Here is a 21,527-nt window from a genome sequence, read left to right on the forward strand (position 1 = left end):
AAATAATAGGGACACTTTTTAATGTAATGTTTCCTTTTATATTATTACCCACCCGATAATACAAAAGATATAGCAAAACAAAGAATAGAAAAGGACCAATTCGTCGAGTTGTATTTTGTACACATGTAGTCGCTACTTGAGAGATGTTTAAGCCCTCGCGTAAAAGGCAGTGAACAGTCCTATATGCATTTTTCTCTTATTTTCCTGACTATTTAGCAGTAATACTTGTAAACAAAAAATCCTAAAACCCTAGTTGTTATATATGTATATACTTGTAATTATGTATGTATATCATAACGATCAAATAATTTGTTATTAGTGCATAAATTAGAACTTAGATTATGTGCATCCGTTAGTCTCTAACCAAGTTTCTTACTAACAAAATAATTAATAATATATAAAATAATAATTTTTTATTATGAGAGTTTATAATAAAATTTATTATATTATATATATATATATATATATTTTAAGTTTGAGACTTTTGTGAAAAGTATACAATGCTTTTGCTTTAAGGGCATCTACATCGATTATATAGCCATTTGGATGTCCAAATAATTAAATAATAATATTTTTAATTTAATTTAGTTATTTAATTATATTTTAGTATGTCAAACCAATCAAATGATGACAATTATAGACGTTGTGTCTTAATTGTTCTCATCAGAGACACTTTCTATTTATCTCTCCACTTTTTTTTTTAATTTTTTATTCTTCTGATCCTCTGTCAAATATGTCTGATGGAAATGCTCTAAGTATTTAAGGGCTTGGGAATGTTTACAAAGATATACTGATATAGTAATAGAGGGGAATGTTGCTACAAATAGAGTGGCTGAAATTTATGTAGTCATCAGTATATATAGACGTCGAGTCGTTGCAGTCTGCTGAGATGTTACCCTCGCGTAATAGGCAGAGAACAGTTTCTATATGCATTTTCTCTTAAATTTTCTCACCTCTATAAATGTATATACTTCGTAGAATAAAAGATCATAAACCCGACGTGGTATATATGTTAGTACACATTTGTAAATTGTAATTATATATGTATCATAACGATTATTTATTTTTTCCGTTTTACAAAATAAATATTATTTTAGAGTTTTCTTTTTTGTTTCACAAAAATATCATTTAATATTTTCATATATATATTTTTAAATTTAATTTTAGTCCGAAACTACTTTTTATTAGATTTCAGTTATTATTAATTTTTAGTAATAGTATGTATAGTTTAAAATTTTCTTCAAATGTCAAAATAATATTTTGAAAAAACGGAGAGAATATTTATTATTGATGCATTGATTAGAGGGGGAAAATAGGGAATGTTTACAAAAAGATGATAATAGAGGGGAATGTTGCTACAGATAGTAGCGGCTAAAATTTTATAGTCAGTACTACTCAGTAGACGTCGTCTTACGTCTAACTAATTCGACAGCGTATTGCAAAAGAGAAGGATTGTTATTTATACTACTATATGTACATTACAAACTACAGAGACACCCATTGGAGACGAGGACAAAATATATATGCGTTTTCCACTCTACAAGCCTAATGATTAACTCATGGCCTTAGTCTATAGTAGTGTAAACTCAAGATAGATTCGAACATGAATTGAAGATAGCGTAGTGCTCATTGTCGCTGAACTCGAAATCGCCGCCAGCTCCAAACATCATGAGCTCCTGATGAGAACCCAAAACATTGATAGATGTACTAGTGTCCCCACTAACGTAAATGGCCTGATGATGATGATGATGATCCTCTTCGAACACTATGTCAGGCCACACCAAGTTATTCTCCGTGGACGAACCATGAGGACGATGATTCTCTTCCTCCTCCTTCATCGAGGTCGTCAGACTAGGACTCTTGTGCTCTTCCATATCCATGGTGATCTCATCATGATGATTATCACAAGCCTTGACCATGGGTATTGCTGAGTTGGTGTTGCACGTGTGGCTTCCCATGTATGTGATGCTGAACATCTTTGGTTCGAGCTCCACCTTCTGTACTTGCTTTGTTGCCTTGCACCCTTGAGTGTACTTGTGTGTGCACCTAAAGTAACTTCTGCAAAACATAAATTAAAGAAAAAATAATTTAGGCCAAAATTTATTATATGCTACAACCAATTAAGCTCAGACCCACATTGATGGTAGATATAATTGCGGTCCATGTTTAAGAATACCCGGCAACATGTCACATACGAATATATGTGATAAACAACTATGTACATAGGGGTAAAAAGGACCTTGGGAATTTGGCATTAAGAATCTCCTTCTGTCCATATTTCCTCCAAGAATATGTGTCCTCAAGTATAGGCGACTGTTTAGTCCACGTCTCGGATCTCTTCCTGCTCATAATATTAATGAAAAAATTATTAATCATATGGCTCTTAACCTACTTATGATTCTTGCAACCAAAGCTAAATATTTTGTTTGTTTGTGACTAACAAAAACAGTAATTAAATCCTTGATGATCTTTTGGGAAAAGAAATGTGAAACTTACTTTCTTTTGTAGCATCCTCTTTTACCCTTAACGGGTCCCAATCTTTTCCGACTATCTCCGGAATCTTCAAACTTGCCGTCGTTGTCGCATGAAGCATTTTGAGAGCCCTCAACGGCGGCAAGAGAGGAGGAGGAGGAGGAGAGGGGTTCGACGGAATCAAGAATGGAGATGGCCTTGTTAAAAGTCTCTAAGATTTTAGCCGCTAAATCTTCCGCTGAACCCTGACCCGACCCGGGTTGAGAGAGGAGTTGCTGAAGCTTAGTGGCGAACTCATGGCCTTCAACGAGGTGGTAGTTCATAACTTTAAGCTTTATTGCTTTGTTAGTATCCATTTGTTTATTTTTAGGAAGTTTTTGGTGGTTTTTTTCTTTCTTTCTCTCTTGGTGTGNTTATGATTCTTGCAACCAAAGCTAAATATTTTGTTTGTTTGTGACTAACAAAAACAGTAATTAAATCCTTGATGATCTTTTGGGAAAAGAAATGTGAAACTTACTTTCTTTTGTAGCATCCTCTTTTACCCTTAACGGGTCCCAATCTTTTCCGACTATCTCCGGAATCTTCAAACTTGCCGTCGTTGTCGCATGAAGCATTTTGAGAGCCCTCAACGGCGGCAAGAGAGGAGGAGGAGGAGGAGAGGGGTTCGACGGAATCAAGAATGGAGATGGCCTTGTTAAAAGTCTCTAAGATTTTAGCCGCTAAATCTTCCGCTGAACCCTGACCCGACCCGGGTTGAGAGAGGAGTTGCTGAAGCTTAGTGGCGAACTCATGGCCTTCAACGAGGTGGTAGTTCATAACTTTAAGCTTTATTGCTTTGTTAGTATCCATTTGTTTATTTTTAGGAAGTTTTTGGTGGTTTTTTTCTTTCTTTCTCTCTTGGTGTGGTTTGTATGATTAAAGGGAAAGAAGAGAAGTGTGTGTAAATATAAGGTGGAAAAAAAGATTTGTAATGATGCGTTTGTTTTTTTGTTGGGTTTCTTTGATTTTTATTTTTTTTTTTGGAGAGAGAGAGAGGGAGGAAGATGTGAGGAAATGAGAAGGAAGATAGAGATAGATGTGCGAGGAAATGAGATGGAACTTGAACTTATCCACCCTTTTTTTTTTGCTTGTGGAGCTTCCTGACGTAAGCTCGATGATGTAGTGGTCATGATGTCATTTCATCACTCAATGAGAATGGAATATAGAATATTGCTGTAATCCATACTTACTTAGGATCATTCAATGTGTTTCTCTAATCGGGTAACTTTTGGACCGAATTAGACTAATAAAAGAATCTAGAAAATATCCGTTCAAAGTTCAAACCTTCCTTTTCTATTTTTACTGATTTAGTAAAAGTTTAAACAGAGTGATGTAGTGAATTGAATTAGGGGTCGTATCAGATTTGATATCCAAATTTTATGATCTATTTTTCTATTTGCCGAAGATACGGTATTTTGAATAGTAGTTTTGCATACCAAAAATTCAAAACGACATACAGATAGGTCCTTATCAGCTATTACCGAGATGTATACTCCCTAAATAGACCTACCTAGTTCAAATAGATTACGTTCAGACGAGTCCTAAACGAATTGCTTTGACATAAAATAATTGAGTGATGGATATTGGAGCAGAGAGGCTTATCTAAGTTCGATTGATTACGTTGAGAATGAGAAATTACATGAGTAGAAAGTAAATTGGATCTCTAGCTCTCATTTGCCCTCCAGTACGACTAATTAACTTTTTATATATCATAAACATATATAATTAGACTAAGTTAACTAAACATCTCATTTGACTACTAGAAAATATGGCGTATCAAAACTAAACTTTTCTACCCAATTGTTTTTTCTAGAAACTCTTCTATCTTATAGTAGACTTAAATTCAATACATTCTATAATGATAACAACACAATGTATTGTTGAAAAGTATTAATATGTCGTCTCTCACTCGAATCACTCTGTTCCGTTTCGTCGAAAAGGTACAGTTAGGCATCATACGTATTTTTCATATATATCATCTTTTTATTATTTGGCTTAATTTTAGTAGAAGATAAATATTTTCAATACTTTTCAAACTCAATGGCCCTCGCTCACTATTTCCATGTATCATATACGTACACGTATATGGGTACTCCTCGCTTATTGTCAGAGATGTCCTAGTTGGTCTAGTGCACACTCACTCTCTTCTAACCAAGTTTAAACTAACGATCGGTGATATTTATATAGGACATGTTTGACATGACTAAAATGGTAACCGTTTTTTTTTATTGATTTTTAGTCCATAATTTTTATTTACGGAAATATATTAGTGTGTAATCTATTGCCGACTTTTTCAACGTCATGATTTTGAGACAATCTCCTATAATGAAGTTTAAGACATCATTTGAGCTAGGATCAAAAGATAAATCAATTTCAGAACACAATTAAATCCTGAACAGAGGTTATTACTATTAAGAATATTTTTTTCTGATAAAAGGGATACTAAAAGACAAATTTTAGGATAAGAGTTTGGTTTTAGTTATTTTGGGTGTTGTTAGCTACCACGGCTTATTACACCTCCAGAAGGGCAGAAACCAATAAACTACTGACAAGATTTGTTCGCAGGTTCATAAATGAGACCTGTGTTATTAATGGCGTAAAGTCTAGTTGTTGTGTCTCAACATTTTCATTAAATTCAAAAGGTTGGTTCTGTAGCAAAATTTATTATGTAATCCAGTTGGCAAATCGCAAATACATTTATTAATTCACATATCCTAAGTCGCTGTAATATAGTTTTATATATTAATCAAACTTAATAGGCCGGCATTTCTTCTAATTAGTCTTTTTTACTCATAATGCATTGTCTATCGAATAAGAATTAGTCTCTGACCAATTGCGTATTAGTCACAGGAATAATTTTCAAGGGATGATGTAAGAAAAAAGTCAATGGGTGAAGAGGTGTTGACAAGGGTATAAACAATAATAGAATGATTAAAAATATATCATAATCAAGTTTTTGCTTAATCAAATCTGAAGATTAATTAGCTGTCCTTTCAGAATTAGTTATTTGAGTATCCTCCATTAGCAACTTGCCTAACTATCGGTTTTCAAAAACCTGTGGATGGTAACCTATCTTCTGTTTTTGGAAGGTGGGCTATATGCAGGAAATTATAAAATAAGAGTATATGCATTTTGAAAGTATAAAATCGGTAGTGTTTTCTTTATATAATACATTTTTTTGAGCTTAGAATCAGAATTTTGTTTTCAAATTACTAATGGTGTTAGTGGTATAATCTAAAACACTATAGGATTGCATTGCAAAATAATGATAAATCTCGATTTTATCATTTTATCATAAATCGTAGGAAATTGTATTGTTAAAAGAAGATAAGTGAATATCTAACAAATGGGGCAACCATGAACCACGACGCATCTCTATCACGATTTTTCTTCTAACAGATTCAATGGCTGTAGTTTTTGTTGGATGTTTATTTTTAGTTAATGATAAATCACTTTAAAATAGTTTTGAATTTTCAATTAAAAAAAAGAATCAAATTATCAAAAAAATTGGATATTTGTTAGATTTTTTTTTTTCTTTTTAAAATAACACACCATCTACTTAAACCAAAGACTATAATGTTTTATACATAACATACATATAATGCACTCGAGAAATATGAATGCTTTATACATATCTTCAAATGGATCGAAGTATAACAACGACAATAATGATAGTAAAAGTCATCAAGTTGTGTAGGCAACTATTAATGTCTATATATGTATCCAAAATACCATTTAATAAGGGGTCCAATAGACATAGCTATGATAATTATTCATACTACAAGCCAACACCCGCGTAGCAAGTTAGACATGGATACTACAGTACAACGTTGTACTATTTGTTAAAAGTTTATGACATTATATAAATATCAAATATGTATACTACAACCAAATGATGTTTACTAGAATTCCTCAACTTTTTCTAAGTTTTCTATTTGTGTAAATGATGTAACCAAAAATCAGACCATAACATTACCTCAAGAGCTCAAATTTTATACTACCATTTAGACCCAACATAAGATGCTTAAGGGGTTTCTGACATATTTATAGGAATAGATTGACTATATACTCTAAAACAGCTGTTTTAGTTTATGAACAAAATATTCAAATCGCAGAGTCGGTAAAAAAAGGTGCGTTTGAAGTCGTAGAAGTTGCATAAGTGCCGTGGTAATAAACAAATTGCTGAATCATGAATTGGATAGTAATTGGATTAGAGTGAATAAAATAATCATTCGAAAGTTAAATGGTTTAGTAATGTTATACAGTGCTCAACTTTTGTGTTTTATTTAGCTAGAACGGTGCATGAATCAAAATAATGTACAGTTGATTGTGATGTGTAAAAGAGAATTATTGCAAAGAGGAGTGAGTGGGTATCGTATGCTTACTATGCTGGTACCAATAATTGTACAACCCTTGAAACAATTTTTTTTTCACCAAAATAGTTCTGTGAGATCAAAAGGGGAAATAAAACAAAGGAAATAATGGGGAAGCTTCATATTTCATATCTACAATGAGAAAGTTCCTATTGGAAAAAGAATCAAAATATTTGTTTTTTTTGGGGGAAGAGAGAAACATAATTTACAATGAAAATTCAAAAGCTTGCTTCCACAATGATCACTCTTTGTCTCTCTCTTCCCCCTTGAGGACAGTCACAATCTCCCTTTAGATTTGATCTCTCTCTCAAATCGTAACATAAATCTTGACATTTATTACCTGTGGTTCTCACTGTTTTTTTTTTCTTCTTTTTTTTTGTTTGCAGTTTAAAAAATCTTTTAATAGTAACCATGTTTTTGCTATGGAAAGCATGCATGACCCTGATTAAATTTCTAATTACTTCAGATTTCTTCAAATATTACTGAAGTTCGTTTTTCATATTTTTTTCCAAAGAATGATGATATTATTGTAGTTTAGCTAGGGAAAGTTAAAGATACTCCCAAAAAATTTATGTAAACACTTCAATAAATTGTTGAGTAAATCTCTACCACTTTACACACTAAACACTTGTACGGAAACGAAACAGAAAAAAAAAATACAATGGGTGATCTGATTTGGTTTTGCTTTGTTTGTTTTAAACCCTTTATATGAGTAGTCTTTTGACCTCTTTTGCAGTCCGTGAAGATGTGTTCATAATCATAAAAACGTTTATAGATGGGGGAGTCATGGGACCATGTCACGGTCTAGTCAAAGAACAATGTATTTAATTATACATTAATATGTTGTAGACGTTCATATGATAATAGTTTGCTGTATGTGATATGATCATATGATGTAGTCACATGTATATTTTTTGCATAATGTTGACTGAGTTTCCCAACTAGAATCCATGAGAATATGAGATCATATACCATTTGAGTAATGAAGAAGCAGGACAAGTTGGAGAAAGAGGGTTTTTACATCACATTGCTTAAAAACGTCACGTTGTTCAAGAGTGTGTAGCTAAAATGGTACGAAGCGTAATGATGATTCAAAACGGCACGTTTTTCAAGTATGTATATGTCGAATGGTATAGAGAAGTGTGGTAATTACTCAAAACGGCACGTATTTTAAGAGTGTGTTGTGTCTACAGAATGTCATGAAGTGTGAAAAACGATGTCTTGCTTTCCTCTGAAAGAGATTTGGGCATATTCGTTACGGAGAGATCGAAAGCTGAGATGGCAGGAGAAGCAACAATGTACTTTGAACATAGCACAAACAAGATTCGATTTTTTTTCCCCGTTTCCATTGGGTTTTACTGGTTATGTCTGAGAATGGGTCGGAGCATTTCCGAAGTCGTCTCTCTTAAAAGGTAAGAAAGTGACCACCTTTGAGTTTTCGTTTCAGTGTGTACTGGGGTAAAGATTGAAACTTTACTTATTTTTTTCTCAGTGTATTCTAGTATAGAGCCATAAAAAATTTCTTGTCGATTCTGCTGTTTTTGTTTTGTCTCTTTGAAGACAATGGAAGCAAAGGAGAGATCATTAGCATTATAAGAGCACATGGATCAATGTGGTATAATAATTCAAGTTTTCCATAAACGGTAATTATTTATTTATTTTCTTAAATTCGCACAAGCAGAAGAGAGTAACACTGGACTTAGTGATGCCTGCTCACTTGGATATATCATGTAGGAGCAGCTTTTATGTTCATATGATCTGAACTTTGTATCTCTTTCTTTGTAGTGCTGGTTTCAATGGTTTTGATCACCCAATGCAGCAAATTATTTGTGTTTGCCTTGTTTTGTGCTGCATGTTATGATTTCTCTTATGTTTTGCAATGTATGAACTCAAGTAATTTTAGTTGTTGAGTAAAGTGGTTATGTAGAGTCAATTCCACTTTATTTAATGAGTCTCGAATCAGCACAAATTCTGTTAAAAACCAGATTTATCTACTCAATAAATTGATTTTTTTTTAATCATATGTAAGAAACCTTACATGTAATCCAATCACTCTGAAAACAAAATTGAAACAATGTACACACTGTTTTGCATTGCAGGTAAAGCCTTGAAGCATGGGGGGAAAAACTAAGAAACCGTGGAAGAATGCTTTTCTGTTTTCTTGTCATCAACGTTTTTGCTGAGGAACAATACATCAGATAGTGAACCAGATGAGATAATGGGGGAACGAAGTGGTGAAACTATGTGGGAGTTTATTGTTGAAGTTATTGGAGAACGGATTTGTGAAGCCATCAGGTAATGCAGTGGAGAACCAATGGGAGTATGAATTGGTGACGTGAGAGGCGACCGTAGAGGTGAATTTTGCGTTTGGTATAACGCATGACGCAAACCCACTATTTCAGAAGGCTCTGTTATGCTGTGGATGTGAGCATATGGTTCAGAGGTTAGTCTTGACTTCCCGGTCTCTTTCTGAAAATGCTCTAGCTGGTCTCTTGATATCTCCTCCTCACCTTCACTATCTAGTTCTGCCATTTTACTTGGAGATTTATAGTCCTCTGAAGACACCCTTGAACTAAATGCTGGTAAATCTTCGTCAGCATCACATTTTTTAAAGGTGTTCCATGGATTTTCTTGCTTATCATGAGCCATCAATATCATCCTCTCTTGTTCAAGTGCGCCGTCAAGACTGAGCCTGAATATATCATCTGCGTCTGGTTCATTCTTTGTCCCTACCTCACATTCGTGGCGACGAAATGTCAAAGTTCTCCCTGGAGTCCATTCAAATGTCTCATCTACTTTCATTGATTCATTTTCATACTCCTCCAAGTCCAGTGATACTGTATCTTTTGCCATTTCGCCTACTTGTAGCGGTTCTGTTCTGCCATCAATCACCAGCTGGGGCTCCTCCACATTGAACAACTGTCTTTCTTTTGAAAGATCATGGTCACTGAAGGAGCTCCTTGAACTATTTTGTGATCTGCCATCAGCATCGTCGTCAATTTCCAGCATTGCCCCTAGCTCAGATTCATGCAGACGAAATGTTGGAGCTCTTTCTGAAGTCCATTCAAGTGTTTCCTCCACTTTCATTGATTCGTTTTCACATTTCTCCAAGTGCAGCGATGGTCCATCTTTCACCATAACACCATCTTTTAGCGCTTCGGTTTTGTTCTCATCCACTAGCCAGGGCCCCTCCTCATGGGACACCGAAACAACAGATCCATCTCCAACAATCTTGTTTTGCCCAAGCGTTTCATTTGTCTCATATTCAGACCTGACTATGTCAAAAACGGTGTTACTCAACTCTTGTCTTTCGCTTGAGCTCTCACACTCATACTGGGAGTGCTCTATTATAGCATCTTGAGAATCATGAAGCATGACTCTCTCTTCTGATCCTCCATTTTCGTTGAAGGAACTTTGTGAATCGGATCCTGATCTTTCATCAGGATCCTCGTCTGGTTCAAGTATTGTCTCTAGCTCATAATCATGCATGCAAACTGGTATGCTTTCATATTCCTCCAAATGCAACCCCGCTCTATCTTCCATTATCTCTTCCCACGTTCTTTCACCTACAAATCCGCTTCCTTCTAGATAAACTGTTTCTAGTGTTCCATAGGAAGTTTCTAAATTCTCGTTTGGAGACTCCATTTGATGAGATAACAGTCCCTCTTCACCTGCCCCACTCGCCTTCTCGAGAGAAACAATAGATCCATCTTCGCCCACCTTGTTCAGCTCAAGAGTTTCGTTTGTCGTGTCTCTAGACCCCTCTAACTCACACCTGATTCTGTCACTGATATTCATTTCCAACTCTTGTCTTTCTTTAAAATTCTCATACTTATGCTTGGACTGCTCCTCATGGATCCTGGATATTGTGACTATAGCTTCACATAATTGGGCATTATCGTTCACCAAAGATTTCAGGGAAGACTGTGGTGTAGTTGACATTGCATCTGGATATATGTTTGAGATGTGCTCAATATCTTCCTTGACTGATGTATCCTCAAATGTTTCACTATTGCGTAAGCTGCTGTCATTGATTGAATCCCCAATATACTGTGATTTCCCCAAATGCATCCACGGTTTGTCTCCCATGTTCTCTTCCCATGTATGTTCGTCTCCACATTCTTCATTTTTTTGAGTCTCCTCCCATTCAAACTCGTGAGTGTCTCTGGTATCCTTAGACAGTACGCATGTTTCATAGACGTATTCATTCTTGTTTAGAAGTTCCTTACAATGAGATATCGGTCTCTCTGCAACTCTCTCAGCTTGTTCTCTTGTTTCACTCATCCTTTCGTTCTTGTATTCTGGAACCTCCAGGGACTCACCTGATCCTTCTCCAACTACCTCTTCTGGCTTAATATGTTCATTGTTCTCATATTCAGACTCTTCTAAATTGCAATTGACTCTTTCAATAATGTTATTATCCATCTCGCTTGACTTTTCTGAATGAGCTTCCTGAGATTGCTCTAGATGATTCCTTGAAGTCTCTGCAATAGTATCACTTGATGCAGGTTGTTGCTTTCCTAATCTGTGGTTCACCAAAGGTTTCAGATGAGGCTGCAATGCCTCCAATTTTGAATCTAAAAAAATGCTAGATATGTTCTTTATGTCTTCTTTAATGCCCTTATCCTCAAATGCTTCCTGACTTCGGCTCAATAAAACAGCATCGGTGCTTTTGCAGATTATATCTCCATAATCGTCGTCTAAACACCGCAGATAACTTCCATCTGGATAAATCTCTTCATGACCTTTTGAAGCTGAATCCTGGTGATTAGTAACAGTCTCATCAGCAAAACCCATGCCAGAATCCAGAAAGCTAGGTGAATCCAGGACGGCATCTGTTTTCCCTCGAAGAGAGAACTTAAGTATACCGGAACAACTGCCACATCTCACTTGATATCTCTTATGTTTTCCTTGGGGAGACACCTGAGGAAGCTGTAGAAGTTCCAAGCAATAGGAACAAGTAGCAAAAGGCGCACCACCAGCTGAAGGAAGAATATGGTGCTTCACCACAGGATTCCTTTCTCTGACATACCGTTTCTTGTCCCTGCGAGAGCTCTTCTCACTACTAGTGTCACTCTTAGAAATCCCTACGGAATGCTTAGAGTATGTGGAACGATGTGGGGCTGCAGCTGCTTGATAACTACTCTCAGAGTACACAGAACGAATCGGGGTTGTAGAGTTACTGGATTCATATAGATTATGATACTGAAGTTCGTGCCGCTGAGCCTGCGAAGACCGGGGATAGTACTTTCCATTAGATGTCTCACCCGGAAAACGGGTAGGTGAGGCAACAGAAGATTCTTGAAACGAGCCTTCTCTTCCATATTGCTTGAACTGGTTTGGTTGATGATGATAATAAGACTGCTCTGATGCAGAAACGTGAGACCCGTGAAAAGGACTACTGTAGCCATATTCATATGCAGAAGAAGGGGAAGGACTTGCTGGATAGAAAGGAACCCGAGGTGGGTCTTCGTATCTTCCTTCATGTTGTTTCCATTGCGAGGTACTGCTGCGTGAGTTATACGGAGAGCTTCTTGCTGAAGCAAACGCATCAGAATTACCAGTCACACTGAACTCATCAGCCATTCTCATCCATTCTCTGTGGATATCGGAAGTCTTATGCTTGTTAACAGTTTCTGAATGATACCCCCTTTCAACAGAAGGTGATGCCCTTGAATTGTACTCCCGTTGAATACTCCTCACTGGAGTTCTACTACCACCTTCTGCAGATTCTACCTCGGTACTTAAACTATGGTTTTGAGAAGAAAGAAGAGCGTTGGGAATAGTGTTTGTGTTATCATTGCCTTCCAGTTCCAAACGTTTTGCTGCATTCAAAGAAAGAACATAAGAAACGGAAAACACTTATGCATGAGGTTGGTTACCTGTAAACGTGTGTAGAGAGATAAGAAGGCTATCGTACCATGAAGAATCGAGTCGCATCCACCACATTGGTAGGAAGTCGCATCTAAAGGTTCTTGGAGAAGTTTGTGGCACTCGGGACATCTCACGATTCTAGACTGAGAAGATAATCCGGGAACGGGTTTACTCCTCATGCCTCGGAACATATGCTTCAAGTCTTTACCACTTGCCAACTACAAAGAACAAAACAGAAAAACAAGAATATCAGCTCAAATCCAGAACCCGAGTAACCTGCAATAGGAAGAATCAAAGATTTCGAAGAGACAGAAGAAGATGATAAAGAGAGAGAGAAGTAGTCACACCTTAGAACGGATAATGGAGAGCAGTCTTGGTGAAGGTGATGAATCCGAGGATGGTTCAAGAGTTTTCTTAGTAGAAGATTGGGATCTGCTCTGTTTCTTCTTCTTCATCATGGTTTGGTGATTGACTTATCGTTGATGAATGATCTTTTTTTTCTTTCTGGGTATAAAAGTTTGTTGGTGATCTTTCAAGCAAGCAAGTAGCAGGGGAGGAGGTATATAATATGAATCAGATCAGGCACATGAAGTCATGAAGTACAATAACGAATATATAAATATTTGCTTTATAAAAATCAAAATGTGTAATGGTCAAGGTAATGATGCTTTAACAGACTTGTATATACTAATTTATTTATTAAAAATTTGCTTCTTCTCGTTTTTGTTGTTTGGAAAATTAAGATCTAGAAGTTGTTGCATTGATTATTATCACCACTGGATTTGGAAGTTGAGGTCCAGTTCTTTAATTAGGTCTTAACGATTTGGATTTGAAGAGTCAACTTTGGAGATCGCCAAGAAACACACCTTTATAATTATTTCTTTGTTTTTAATAGCTTTTTATATCAAGAAAGAACGAATCGAAACGTCATGGGTTAATCATAATTTTAAAAATAAGAAAGAAATCAACGTGCATCTTAGTAATTTGCCAACATAAAGCAAATGGTTACTGTTGACAAAACCATGTTTTGGGTTTGAAAATTACGTAATTTATTGGTGAATATTTTTCTATCGAAAGTTCTTTCTTTCTATACCGTGTTTGACGTTTTCTTTTTCTTCTTTAGGTTTTCAGATAGAAATAACACAGTGAAATTAGAAATAAAAATTATTAAAAGAAACAAATATGCACAAGAAGCCATTCGTTTAGTGACCACTTGATAAAATATGTATCTGCAGAAAAGAGCTCTAAAGAAGAGCCAGAGCCGTAGCTGCTAATAAACCTTCATCACCAAACTCTTCTTCATCTCCATGTTGTGTTTTTGTCAGCCAGATACAAGATTTTGTCTGAGTCATAGTTTTGAATGTTGATAAAAAGCATTAGTTTTATAAAATCAGATCTGTAAGGATAAGATAATCCCAAACAAAGCAATAAAAAGAACTCATGATACTTACTTCATCCGCAAGTAACTTGTGGTTTTTGACAGACAATGGAAAAACCTAACTCTGTTCTGTTGTGTGTGTGTGTTAGAGTTTATGGATTCTTGAGAAATAGATCTGCTGCTGCTGCTGTCTTCTTCTGAAGCTCTGAGGTTTCTGCACCAACAAGTTTATCCATTTGTCTTCCATCTTTAAGGAACACTACCGTTGGTGTAGCTTCCACATTCCACTCATTACTAAACTCCTGTGTATTGTTTTTTTCACCAACTCAATCTCAAATCCTAAAACAATCGATGATCATTCTTCTCAAAATACATAAGTTTTTTTAGTTTACTTACAGCGAGTTCTTCGACATCAACCGTTACAAATATCATTGAAGGGTATCTAGAAGCAAGCTCCCTGAATACTGGTTCTATCTTCTTACAAGGTACACACCATGGCGCGCTGAAATTCACCACGAGCTGTTTTTGATTGAATGATTTAGCCTAGTTACTCTCAGAAGACTAGATAATTAAAAGTGGAAAATATAATTTGAAAAAGCAAGCTTACAATCTTGCCATTACTGTTAGCTTCTGTGATATTTTCTTCCCATTTCTCGATTCTGCTCACCGGATGGACCTTACCTTTGGACCCGTGTTGGCTTCGGGTTTGAGTCTTGTTTTTGTTTTTGTTGTTATTGATGCAGCAGCAGCATATACATGACCATAACTGTAAACACATATATGGACACATATTCTTCATTTTTTCTCTCAAGCTATGGCTATTAATGAAACATTGAATTGTTACAACATTGGAACATTCAAAGATTTTGTCATTTTTGGGGAAAAAGCTTTATCAGAAAAAGAATTATACTACCTTTCTACAACAAGGTGTTCTTGCACAACGATTTCCCATCAACTCTTTACACAATCAAATCCAAATTTGCTTCTCATTGGCTCAGCATTCACTCCCTGAATCAAATTTTCATCAGGCCAAAACGAAAATCAAAACCCTTATGTTTCAATAATCTTGAAAAAGAGAGGTTCAAATGACACATCTCAAGGTTAATTTGTGACCTTGATCGAATCTATGTGTGGAAAAAAAACAAGGGATTTGAGAGAGTTTATTATTAACGTTTAAATCCTTTCAAATTAGGTGTTTTGGTGTTCTTGTATTGAGAACAGTTTTAACCCTAAAGACTAGAGATCCAAAGATCACAATTTTCTGTAGAGGATTCAGAAGGAAAAACAAGAAGAATTCATCAGATAAGGGAGGGAGTCGCAAGAAGATTCGATAGAAGCAATGATAAACGTATATTTGGTTCTTCGTTGGAAAACTATATCTTCTTGATGATGCAGGTGGTTTTGATGAACCATAATAACAGCTTGCTAATTTTGTAAAATGGTGAAATTGGTCAAAGACCACATAGATATGATAGTCTCATACAGCCTTGACTCTTTAAACCGGTACTTAACGGAATGACAAAAACATTATCCTTCTTCTAGCCAAAACCGGTTTACATAGGATAAAATGCAGCTTTTCTTCTGAAAAATTACAAACCCTGAAACAGTAAAAAAACTCGGCAATTTATTCTGCAAAAGTTTGAAAGTTATGGTTTTACACAGATTTGTGGTGATGTTCTATACCCACTGAAGATGTTAAGTTTGTGTGAATGTCTGATAGAACCAACTAAGAACTCGATTTTTCGAGCTTCTCAAGTTCTTCACGCTTCTTTCTTTCCGCTTTTTCAAGTTCAATTTCTTCACGCTCCTTTCTTTCCGCTTCTTCAAGTTCCATTTCTTCACGCTCCTTTCTTTCCGCTTCTTCAAGTTCCATTTCTTCACGCTGCTTTCTTTCCGCTTCTTGAAGTTCTCTTTCAGCGTCTTCTTCCTCTTCAATTCTGTCAAGATTATCAAACTCTTTGGTAGCTGCCATTGCTTTCACCACAGGATCTCTTAGCTCAGAGATCAAACCACCACCGACTCTGTACTCTTCTTCATCACCAATAAGGAATAAGCGTTGATCAGGACCAGACGCCATTGGAATATCCACTGCCAGTAGCTTCATATCATACTGAGAAAAAACAGACATCAACATCAGATATACACCAAAACTCGCAGAGAGGTTTAGATACCGATATCTTTTACAGTTAGAACAGAAACCGAGTCAAAGAAGCAAATGAAGAATAAATAACCAACCAAAGCAAATAATAAGATACACCCTAGGTTTTGTTATAGAGAACCCCAAACCTCACCAAAATATTCAAGACCATAAAACATCATTAGTTAAAGTGGCATTGTTAATGAACTCTTTACTAAAAGCACCTAACATGTTTACATGGCTTATTTTGAAGGTAACCTGGGAAAACTTTTTGGAACAGATTACTAACAATAATAGTGATAAGATAACAATGTGATCAATCTAAGAAGAATGGGTTCTTTACGTAAAGGGAAGGTAGAGAAAGCAAAAACCTGGCCTTTCTTCTTCTTGACTTCGACACTAACGAGGCCCTTTCTCTCAGAACCTTGAACCGGGAATAGGAGAAAGCAACGCTTGTTCCTAATTGATGGCTTGAATTTCTTGAATGTTATGCCACCACCTGACATCACATAAGCACGCAAATCTGATCCTGCCAGAGGAGCACCCATAACTTCAAGAACACCAGCCGCCGTATTGAGCTTCCTCATGGTGATCCTATAGACTTTATCGGGATTTATCGTGAACCTTGCGCGAAGGTATAAACCCTAGTAACAGATATGTACACAGATATATTACAATGAGCAGTTATAACTCTATTAAGATCAGAGAAGGAGAATGTAATGATAACAAACCAAAGTTAACAACAGTATTTACAATCCTTGATAGAAAGTTGAAGGCTATAAAGATTAACAAAACAATACAGTTGCAAAGGAAGATTCAGACTTTAAATATGTCATAGCTGTGAGTTCAGAGACCCACCACTGAATCAATCCAAAGTTGTATCTCAAAGTTCAAGTTAATGCCAGAGTTGTCAGAGATAAGCACGGAGAGAGATTAATACTTACAGCAAATGCAACAATAGCAGAGGAGAGAGCAAGGAAGCCGTACTTGGCCATTCCCTCAGAGAGACCCACGAATGTGCTAGCAATTCCAAACATGATCCTCCACAAGAAAATACAAACAAACACAGCTACTGCTCCAAACACCAAAAGGTTATTCTTCTTCCAAAATGCGTCAACGTGCAACCCTAAAGCCATTCTGTATCTAGCAAACGTCGAACTAACAGCTTGGATTGGCTTGTCAACAAGCTTCCTAGCGAAATTCCCATCGATTTTTCTAAATCCAGAGCTCGAAAACAATCTAAAAGCCGATGCAAAGTTCATATTAACACATTTGGGCTTAACCAAGGCTACGCCACAATTCTGCAAACTCGGTACGAGCTTAGGACTTGATAGAATCTGGGATAATCCCACATTTTTCGAAGTGGGTTTCGACAAAAAGCTGTGGAAACAAGTCTTAGGCTGAAGCTGAGAAACCCCATTCGAAGGAAGAATCTGGGAAAAGCCAAAGTTTTTCGATATGGGTCTCGACGAAAAGCTGTGGAAACCGGAGTTTGGCTGAAGCTGAGAAACCCCATTTGAAGGAAGAGCAGGAGACGACAAAGCGGAGAGCTTTGACCGGCCCGTTGCTGTGACCACGTTAAATCGACTGTAATGCGATTGAACAAGTCTGTGAACTGCTTTGAAATCGGAGGGTTTCACCATCTCTTTTTAGGGTTTTAGATCGAATCGTAGACAAAGGGTTTCACCAAAAACTATATAATCTCCCTCCCCCCCCCTTTAGATTGAGAGAAAATGCAGAAAAACACGAGCGAGATAGTGTTCGATTTATGGATCAACGAGTCAGAGCATCGGAGTCAAAACCCGTCACCGGAGCTGATACTTCGATGCTGACCGGATTGAATTGAAATATAGGCCCGCTTGGGCCTGGTCCAGGTTAAGCCCATTAAGCTAATACGAATTTTAATTTAAACTATATACAGTACTTTACTTGTATTAGAAATAAAGTTTAATTGTATATGACGACAGTTGACTGACCCCATTAACAACGAATTTAAAAAGAAAATAAAAAAAAGTTCTGAATTTTTCTACGAAGATTAAAAAAAAATCAAACAAGTTAGTATACAGAGACCGAGACGAACCTTCTCTCATAGCGAAGTCATTGATTTTGAGGAGAAAGGTAGAAGATTATAGAATCAGGATCGAGATTTGTTCGTTTATTGAAACAGCATTATCGATTTTCAAAATATCGTTGTTTGATTCTTCGCGCTCCAGTGAGGATTTTGTTCATCTTCATTGTGTTTTGTGTTCGAATCAAAACACAAAGTTGTTTTGATTGGAATCTGAAATTGTGGTTGCTATGTATGTTGTGTATTGTTTCTTACGCGATTGTTGGATTGATTGTATACGAAATTGGAATTGTGGATCCTTTGTTAGGATTTAGGAGTATGAACTTGCCTCGGTGGTTTTGTTGATCGTAATGTCTGATGAACACTGAACAGATAGGGTTTTTAGGTAGGTGAGGTTTGATCAATTGTGGAATTTTGATTTCTTACATGGTTTCCTTTTGGGGATTTTTTTTTAGTATGGAAGTGATTTTTGGATACATTTGACTGTGACTGACCTGTGTTATATCGTCACTAGTCTGTCATATCTGAGAAAAGAGAGAGCTTGTTCATCTGTTGGCACTTTGGCGTTGGATTAGCTTAAGTTTCTATTAAGGAATTGTATTAGTCTTTGTTGGAATCAGATTCTGAAGCGTTTCAGTGTTGTATTGTCGATGCTTTGAACTTGTGTTTGATTGGCATGACACAAACTCTTGAAGTTTAGTCGTTCAGCTCCATTGTTTGGATTTTCTGGACAGTGTGTTTTATGAAGTCAAATCAATCTTAAAATTCTTCTTTCTTGGTTATTGATTTCAGCTTGCTATAACTGCAACGCTTCACATATTATAAGGGAAAATGGACTCCCATAAGAACCTCCAACCAGGTGGTTATGACTCCCGGAATACCTTCATTTCAAACTCTCATGGGCCTCCAGAACCAGAGTTTGGTGAAAGTGACGAAGCAGAGTTGGTTTCTGTTTCTTGGAATCAGGATTACAGCTGTTTTGCTGCTGGCACGAGCCATGGTTTTCGTATATATAATTGCCAACCTTTCAAGGAAACTTTCAGGCGAGAGCTCAAGGATGGAGGGTTTAAAATTGTAGAGATGCTTTTCCGGAGTAATATCTTGGCCCTTGTTGGTGGTGGACCTAACTCTCAGTACCCTTCTAATAAAGTCTTGATTTGGGATGATCATCAGAGCCGCTGCATCAGTGAANCCAGAGTTTGGAGAAAGTGACGAAGCAGAGTTGGTTTCTGTTTCTTGGAATCAGGATTACAGCTGTTTTGCTGCTGGCACGAGCCATGGTTTTCGTATATATAATTGCCAACCTTTCAAGGAAACTTTCAGGCGAGAGCTCAAGGATGGAGGGTTTAAAATTGTAGAGATGCTTTTCCGGAGTAATATCTTGGCCCTTGTTGGTGGTGGACCTAACTATCAGTACCCTTCTAATAAAGTCTTGATTTGGGATGATCATCAGAGCCGCTGCATCAGTGAATTTTCTTTTCGTTCGGAAATTCGTGCAGTGAAGTTAAGAAGAGATCGAATTGTTGTTGTTCTTGAGCACAAGATATACGTCTACAATTTCCTGGATCTAAGACTTCTTCATCAGATTGAAAATCTGGCAAATCCAAGGGGACTATGTTGCCTCTCTCATCATATGAATACATCTGTGCTGGCCTGTCCAGGTATTCGTCGAGGACAGGTCCGAGTTGAACATTTTGGGCTTAACATGGTTCAAATCATTAATGCTCATGATTCTAATATCGCGTGCATGACCATGACATTGGATGGCTTGCTCCTTGCAACTGCCAGTACAAAGGGAACCCTGATTCGAATTTTCAACACAATGGACGGAACTCGTTTGCAAGAGGTCTGGTAACTATGAACTAGCTTTCAATTTTCTTAACACCATCACTGTACCATATGCTATTTAAGTCACGTTTGATACGGGTTCTGTCTAGTAAATGGTTGAGCAAACACATCTGTCATGATTTAGTTACTCAATAGCTGTTAATAACAGTAACGGAATCTTATGCAGAGCATATGCTAGTTTTATATGCTCATTACTGATAAATTAGTCTGGTTAGTGAAATCCAATGCTGCTTTGTTTACAGGTCCGAAGAGGCGTGGACAGAGCAGATATCTACAGCATTGCTCTATCACCAAACGTGCAGTGGCTTGCGGTATCAAGCGACAAGGGGACTGTTCACATCTTCTCTCTTAGAGTGAGGGTCATTAGGGAGGACGCCAACTCCACTGAACATGAGACTTCTTCAAATTCCCTGCAGTCTCTTGTTTCTCCAGCCAGTGGTGCCAACCCTGGTTCGTCATTGTCTTTTCTGAGAGGTAAGGTAGAAAATTAGGAGAATATCTGAAATGACTGTTACCGTGAAGTACGTTTGATATGCCTTGTTTCTCTTAAAAAATGCTTATGGAGTGAAAGGACAGAAAATTTAAGTATATTGAGAGAATACATAAGTGAAACTTCCAAGAAATAGCTTCTTGGTTCATGAAAAAGTCAGTGAACTTTATAGAAGCTTGTGGCTTATAGAAACCTTGGGAAATTTTATGTGTCACAAAGTTATTATTTTTTCCATTTCATAGCTTTCAAGTTAGCAAATCAAGGATTAGCTCATGCTTTTGCCTGGTACCTAACATTTTCAGACATTGTTGCAGGAGTTCTACCAAAATATTTCAGCTCGGAATGGTCATTCTCTCAGTTCCATGTACCCGAAGTCACTCAATACTTTGCAGCATTTGGCGCTCAGAACACAATTGCGATTATCGGCATGGACGGAAGGTAAGGAAGACTTTCTAAATCTCTTTGAATATATTCACATCATCATCCACAAGTAGTCATATATGTGGTTCCACCACACAAGTTAGAATATCAAAAAAACATAAAATAACCAAGAACCACACATCTGATTCATCGGCCTTACAGTTTCTACAGGTGCAATTTCGATCCAGTGAATGGAGGAGAGATGACTCAGCTTGAACATTCCCGGTTCCTGAACTCGTAGAGCGCGAGATAGTCAGAACACGTGCTTGCTTCGATTTTTATGTACATAAAGCATTGGCTCGGTATATAGATTTGGTGAAACTGCATTACGGTTTGATACTTCCAAGCATTACTTGATTGAAGGAATTGTATTCTTGATTGAAACATTGTATATACAAAGGATTTATATCTACACTAATTTCTGGAAA

At 36.7% G+C, this 21,527-nt stretch overlaps 5 protein-coding genes and 1 long non-coding RNA gene across 8 annotated transcripts; 2 read left to right on the top strand and 4 right to left on the bottom strand.

Moving 5' to 3' along the window:
- On the bottom strand, positions 1,435 to 3,471 carry LOC104791936 (probable WRKY transcription factor 70). Of its 2 annotated transcripts, none has more exons than XM_010517945.2 (3): positions 2,990 to 3,471; positions 2,240 to 2,341; positions 1,435 to 2,058 (listed from the first exon to the last, which is right to left on the bottom strand). In XM_010517945.2, the coding sequence occupies exons 1-3, from the start codon at positions 3,319 to 3,321 to the stop codon at positions 1,587 to 1,589; spliced, it is 906 nt and encodes a 301-aa protein (XP_010516247.1). In that variant the 5' UTR covers positions 3,322 to 3,471; the 3' UTR covers positions 1,435 to 1,586. The 2 variants fall into 2 exon arrangements, with proteins under 2 accessions (XP_010516247.1, XP_010516246.1); XM_010517944.1 differs by lacking the exon at positions 2,990 to 3,471 and adding an exon at positions 2,497 to 2,878.
- Positions 8,126 to 9,072, top strand: LOC104791939. Of its 2 annotated transcripts, none has more exons than XR_768975.1 (3): positions 8,126 to 8,296; positions 8,377 to 8,527; positions 8,984 to 9,072. It is a non-coding gene; the product is annotated as an uncharacterized LOC104791939 (long non-coding RNA). The 2 variants fall into 2 exon arrangements; XR_002038631.1 differs by having other exon boundaries at positions 8,445 to 8,527.
- On the bottom strand, positions 8,854 to 13,426 carry LOC104791938. Its single transcript, XM_019246841.1, has 3 exons — positions 13,106 to 13,426; positions 12,805 to 12,976; positions 8,854 to 12,709 (listed from the first exon to the last, which is right to left on the bottom strand). Exons 1-3 carry the CDS (start codon positions 13,214 to 13,216, stop codon positions 9,012 to 9,014), a joined length of 3,981 nt encoding a protein of 1,326 aa, XP_019102386.1. The 5' UTR covers positions 13,217 to 13,426; the 3' UTR covers positions 8,854 to 9,011.
- Positions 14,289 to 15,260, bottom strand: LOC104699163 (putative thioredoxin H10). The gene is made up of 4 exons (XM_010414498.2): positions 15,050 to 15,260; positions 14,744 to 14,902; positions 14,533 to 14,655; positions 14,289 to 14,438 (listed from the first exon to the last, which is right to left on the bottom strand). Exons 1-4 carry the CDS (start codon positions 15,086 to 15,088, stop codon positions 14,289 to 14,291), a joined length of 471 nt encoding a protein of 156 aa, XP_010412800.1. The 5' UTR covers positions 15,089 to 15,260.
- Positions 15,576 to 18,080, bottom strand: LOC104791940. Its single transcript, XM_010517947.2, has 3 exons — positions 17,218 to 18,080; positions 16,645 to 16,917; positions 15,576 to 16,246 (listed from the first exon to the last, which is right to left on the bottom strand). The coding sequence occupies exons 1-3, from the start codon at positions 17,914 to 17,916 to the stop codon at positions 15,863 to 15,865; spliced, it is 1,356 nt and encodes a 451-aa protein (XP_010516249.1). The 5' UTR covers positions 17,917 to 18,080; the 3' UTR covers positions 15,576 to 15,862.
- Positions 18,304 to 21,527, top strand: LOC104791941 (autophagy-related protein 18d-like). Its single transcript, XM_010517948.2, has 6 exons — positions 18,304 to 18,391; positions 19,134 to 19,286; positions 19,567 to 20,187; positions 20,432 to 20,663; positions 20,994 to 21,117; positions 21,262 to 21,527. The coding sequence occupies exons 2-6, from the start codon at positions 19,173 to 19,175 to the stop codon at positions 21,338 to 21,340; spliced, it is 1,170 nt and encodes a 389-aa protein (XP_010516250.1). The 5' UTR covers positions 18,304 to 18,391; positions 19,134 to 19,172; the 3' UTR covers positions 21,341 to 21,527.

The sequence above is a fragment of the Camelina sativa genome, chromosome 6 (assembly GCF_000633955.1).
Source record: "Camelina sativa cultivar DH55 chromosome 6, Cs, whole genome shotgun sequence".
Taxonomy (NCBI): domain Eukaryota; kingdom Viridiplantae; phylum Streptophyta; class Magnoliopsida; order Brassicales; family Brassicaceae; genus Camelina; species Camelina sativa.